The following is a 5,119-nucleotide window of genomic DNA, read 5'->3' as shown; positions in this document are numbered from 1 at the left end:
CCAGGAGCTTTCCCTGCTCTGCTGCATCCTGCCTGGACACGTGTCCCCACCACGAGTCCGAACTACGCACGTCTGTCCTCTGGGGAGCCCGGACTGGTGCCAGCCATCCTCCTGACCCGCTGCCCCTCTCCTTCTCCCAGGCATCTTCCTCATCCCCTACTTCATCATGCTGCTCGTCACAGGGCTGCCCCTCTTCCTGATGGAGCTGAGCCTGGGCCAGTATGGGGCCGCGGGGCCCATCACTGTCTGGAAATGCTGCCCGCTCCTGAAAGGTGGGGCTGGGGGCCGGGAGCCCCTCTCCTTCCTGCCCCCACAGCCACTGGGGCCAGCTGGGCTGCAGGAAGGGGTACGGGGTGGGCACAGGGACTAGGATAGCCCCTCGGCAGGGCCCCAGCCTGCACCCCGAGTCCCTGGGCAGCCCCGGGCAGGTGTCCTGCCACCTCTCTGGCCCCTTGGACCCATGCCGGCAGTCCACGGGGTGTGGGCAGGCATAGTGTCGCCCCCTCGGCAGCCCCTCTCCTCCTGCAGGCGTTGGCGTTGCCATGCTGATCGTGTCCTCCCTGGTGTCCCTCTACTACAACGTCATCATCGCCTGGGCTTTCTACTACCTGGGCTCCTCCTTCCAGAGCCCCCTGCCCTGGTCCTGTGATGCCCCCAGGAACGCGGACCTCTGCCAGGTCGGTGGCCCCCAGGCTGGCAGCGTGGCAGGGTCTGGCCCTGGGGTGGGATGCTGCTGGGCCAGACACCACATGAGGACCGGGGAAGTGGTTTCTGTTGGGAGAAGCTTTGCTTGCAGCAGAAGAGGAGGGTCAGGCTGGGGCTGGGGCCAGGGCCAGGAGGGACATCAGGGCCGGTGGCAGTGGCGGTGACGGTGACCTGCTGGGGCTGTGTGTTGCAGAACACGTCAGGGAGCGCCGGCCGGGTCAGTGCCAGCGAGGTTTTCTGGAAGTAAGTCCCCACGTGGCACCATTGATGTGTGCCTCCCTCGGCCCTTGTCTGGGGGTTGGGCCCGGCTCCATCTCCCCTGGTCTGGGGGGCTGGGGCTGAGACCCCGCGGGCAGCGGTCGGTGGTGCCGGAGGCTTTGTGAATGGCGGAGGGGTGGGTGAGGACATTGCGGAGGTGACAAGGGTGCCCCGCGTCCCCCGGCCTGCTGACCCATGTCCCCGCACTGCAGCGAGCAGGTTCTGGGGGTAACGCACAGCTCCGGCCTCGGGGACCCTGGCCCCGTGCAGTGGCCCCTCGCCCTGTGCCTGCTGGCAGCCTGGATCCTCATCTTCCTCTGCATGCTGAAGGGCATCCGCAGCTCGGGCAAGGTGAGGGGCAGCGCCACGGGGGCGGCGGGGGGGGCCGCCGTGCTGGGGGGGGGGGGCCGAGCCGAGCCATGTCCTGCACAGGTGGTGTACTTCACGGCCACCTTCCCATACCTGGTCATCCTCATCCTCATCATCCGGGGGGCCACACTGGATGGCTCCCTCAATGGTGTCCGCTTCTACCTCTCCTCGAACTGGGGCAGGCTGCAGAGCGCCCAGGTAACCCCACGCCCAGCCCAGGTAACCCCACGCTGGGGGGGGGTCCCCGACAGCAGCGATCCCGCCATCGGGGGCGGTGCGGCAGGCTGGGCTGGGGAGTCCTGCAGCCCCCCCGCACCGTCGTCCCCCAGGTGTGGAGTGACGCGGCCTCACAGATTTTCTACTCCCTGGGCATCGGGTTCGGGGGGCTGCTCTCCATGGCCTCCTACAACAAGTTTGACAACAACGTCATCCGGTGAGCAGGGCCGGGGCGCGGGGCCCTCGGGGGGCGCGGGCTGTTGGGGCAGCCACGGGTTGCAGCCATGGCTGGGGAGGAGCAGGGCAGTGATGGGGAGGTCTGAGCCCCATGGGACTGTGCGGCCCATTGGGATGTCCCCATCTCCATCCTTACCCCACGGGCATGGGGCTGTGATGCCCTCCCCGGCAGGGACACCTTGGTCATTGCCATCGGGAACTGCTGCACCAGTTTCTTGGCCGGCTTCGCCATCTTCTCAGTGCTGGGACACATGGCCTGGAAGAAGCAAGTCCCTGTGGGCAGTGTTGCCGACTCAGGTATGGGCTTGGGGAGGGGGGACCTGTGCTGTGCCAGGAGACATCCTGGCGCCCTGCACAGGGATGGGGCCACGGGGCTGCAGCCGAGCTCACATCCAGCCTGGCTACCAGCTTGCTGGGCTTGGCCCATCTCACCACGGTGTGTTCTTTCATGCTTCCCTTCATCTCGCCCCGCAGGCCCTGGGCTGGCGTTCGTGGCATACCCCGAAGCCCTCTCCCTGCTGCCCGGCTCCCCATTCTGGTCCATCCTCTTCTTCCTGATGCTCTTCACGCTGGGAGTGGACACTTTGGTGATTGTCACCTCGGGCAGCCCCATGTCGTGCCTTGTGCCTGGCCTTGGGGTGCCAGGTACACCCCATCTCGGGCATGGAGATGGCATGACGTGCATGGGCCAGGAGCATGAGGATGGTGCTGGGGTAGGAGGGATGCATGTCCCCATGCATGCGGGGCTGTCACCCGGGGTGGCGGGCAGGGATGTAGCCGTATCTCACCAGTGTGGGGCTGCATGCAGGGCGATGGGGCAGGGATGCAGCCACATTCCACTGGCACCGGTCATGGGTTTCTCCATGTGCCCAGGTGTCACAGGGATGGGGATGCACATGGGGACAGTGCCCTGCAAAGTCCCCTCTGTGAGGACCATCCCCTGCATCCAGTCCGGGGGGAGGCGGGGACCGGGACATCCCCCCCACTGATCTCTCCCGTCCCTCAGTTTGGGAACATTGAGGGCATCACCACAGCCATCCTGGACGAGTTCCCAGCCCTGCGTGACTGGAGGAGGAAGACGGCGTTGCTGGGTGCGCTCTGCACCGCCTTCTACCTGCTGGGGCTCCTGCTGGTCACCCAGGTATGGGATCCCCTGCATCCCCATCCAGGGGCACCCAGCACCCTTGGGGTGATGCCAGGATGGAGGTTGGGGAACAGCATCCTCTCCCCTCCGATCTCCGCTCAAGCCCTGAGGTGGGAGGATGGAGGGCTGTGCGTGGGCCCTGGCGTCAATGGTGTCCATGGCATGGGGTGCCCTGCGCCCACCCCGCGCTGCCCCAAGCCGTGCTGACCCTGTCCCTCACCGCCTCACAGGGAGGTATCTTCTGGTTCACCCTCATTGACACGTACAGCACTGGCTTTGGGCTGATCATTGTCGCCCTCTTCATGTGCCTGGGCATCGCCTTCTGCTACGGTGAGCGGAGCGGGTGGCCCTGGAGCACACTGCAGCCAGCGCTGGGGGGGTGCGGTGGGGTGCAGCCAGCATGGGGGTGTGGTGCTGCCAGCCCTGGGGCACTGCCGCAGGGTGTTTACAGCACAGGGCAGCCCCTGGCTACCACGCTGCCAAGGCGTGACATTCCTGGGGCTCACAGCAAACCGTGGTCAGGCTCTGTAGGGTGCACTGGCAGCTGTGGACAGCTTGGAGCTGGGGTGGGCAGGGAGTTACACCCATCCTGCTGCCCACATGCAGCTCAGCCCTGCAAGGAGATGGTGCAAAGCCAAGGTGCAATTGTCCCTGTGTATGGGGGATGCAATTTCCTCTCCATCCACCGAAGCGTAGTGGATGTTCAGCAGCCTGCACTGCCACTGCCGGCATGGCTCAGCCCCAGCACGGGGTGTCGTGGGTGCCCCGGAGCAGGTGCACCCCACAGGGTTGTGCTGGGGGCAGGCAGGGGCCTGGCCGTGACCATCTCCTGGGGTGCCTGCAGGCACGAACCAGTTCTGCCAGGACATTGTGGACATGATCTGCCGGTGCCCACCCTGGTGCAGCCACATGCTGGGCTACTTCAAGGTGTGCTGGGTCTTCTTTACCCCCTGCCTGCTGCTGGTGAGCACTGATCATCCGCCTGGAGCTGGAGGTCAAGGGGAGAAGAGCTCCTTTCCCTCCATCTCTCCCTCCCCTCTGAGAGGGGCAGCTCTTGCCATGGGTTTGGAGCTGGGCTGCCCCGGTCCCAGCGCCCTCCCGGGCCTCTCTGTGGCTGCTGGAGGGAGTTTGGGGCAGCCCTGGGGGTCCCTGCAGCACCTGGCCCGGCCAAGACCCCTGGGCCCAGGCGGTGCCACAGCGTCACATCACTCCTGTCTGCTCTGCCCTTCAGTTCACGCTCATCTACACCTTCCTGAACATGTACAGCGTGCCCCTGCGCTACGGCACCTACGAGTACCCCGCCTGGGGCACAAGCCTGGGCATCTGCATGGGCCTCCTCACCTGCCTGCAGATCCCGGTCTGGGCCGCTGTGGCCCTGTGCCACGAGTCGGGGACGCTGAGAGACGTGAGTGTGCGAGGCGGGGTGGGGCACAGGGACAGGGCAGTGACAGAGCAGGGGCTGCCCCGGTGCTGGGGATGGGGCGGGAGAGGCCAGTGACAGAGCGGAGGCAATGCTGTCCCTTCCCCAAGAGAGAAAAAGGTCTGGAGCCACGGGGCCGGGGTGAGAGGTGGGGTCTGAGCCCCTCCGCGGCCATGCCTGCTGCTGCCCCTTCCTACAGCGACGCTGCCCTCTGCCCCGTGGGGGCTTGGGGCAGCCTCTGCTCACCCTCGCCCACCCCCAGCGCTTCCAGAAAGCCACCCAGCCCCTGCGCTCCTGGAGGATGGCCACCGCCCAGGACATGGCCAGAGACGTCATCGACGTGCCGTTCACCATCACCCTGACCGACAGCGACTTCACCGTGCCGCCCCACGGCAGCAGTGAAGACTGATGCCAGCCCCAGGGCACCCCACGTCCCCGCTCAGAGCCCCCCAGGAAGATGGGACCTGCTGGCGATGGGGACACCTGCCTGGGGGCTGGCTGCTGGTGCATGTGGCTCCCCTTGTGCCATCACCGTCACCCATCCCGGTGGATGATATCCACCGATCCCAGTGCATATTTTAATTCTTTTTCCTGGAAACGTTCTGCATGCTCCAAAGGTGTTTCTAGGGGACTCTCTGTGAGCAGGACCAGCTGCCCGGGCCGTGCTCCAGCTCTTTGCCTGCCTCTGGGCAGTTGTCACGTTTCATTGGAGCAGTTTGGGGGCGGCTGTGTGTGTGTGTCCCTGGCCCCAACCCAGCTCGCTCTCTCCC

At 66.0% G+C, this 5,119-nt stretch overlaps 1 protein-coding gene across 1 annotated transcript in view; it reads left to right on the top strand.

Annotated features, from left to right (window-relative positions):
* Nucleotides 1-4,758, top strand: part of LOC103908498 (sodium-dependent proline transporter) — a 13,814-nt gene extending 9,056 nt beyond the window's left edge. Inside the window, exons 4-15 of the mRNA XM_009290884.1 lie at nt 529-677; nt 899-948; nt 1,176-1,314; nt 1,396-1,530; nt 1,662-1,765; nt 1,958-2,082; nt 2,260-2,372; nt 2,792-2,926; nt 3,160-3,259; nt 3,774-3,892; nt 4,161-4,334; nt 4,612-4,758. Of these exons, the coding sequence (XP_009289159.1) occupies nt 529-677; nt 899-948; nt 1,176-1,314; nt 1,396-1,530; nt 1,662-1,765; nt 1,958-2,082; nt 2,260-2,372; nt 2,792-2,926; nt 3,160-3,259; nt 3,774-3,892; nt 4,161-4,334; nt 4,612-4,758 (1,490 nt within the window). The remainder of the gene's footprint in view (nt 1-528; nt 678-898; nt 949-1,175; nt 1,315-1,395; nt 1,531-1,661; nt 1,766-1,957; nt 2,083-2,259; nt 2,373-2,791; nt 2,927-3,159; nt 3,260-3,773; nt 3,893-4,160; nt 4,335-4,611) is intronic.
* Nucleotides 4,759-5,119: the final 361 nt, after the last annotated feature.

This window comes from Aptenodytes forsteri, unplaced genomic scaffold (genome assembly GCF_000699145.1).
Source record: "Aptenodytes forsteri isolate BGI_AS27 unplaced genomic scaffold, ASM69914v1 Scaffold254, whole genome shotgun sequence".
Classification (NCBI taxonomy): Eukaryota; Metazoa; Chordata; class Aves; order Sphenisciformes; family Spheniscidae; genus Aptenodytes; species Aptenodytes forsteri.
The sequence above is the reverse complement of the archived record's forward strand: the minus strand, read 5'-3'. Positions and strand labels throughout refer to the sequence as shown.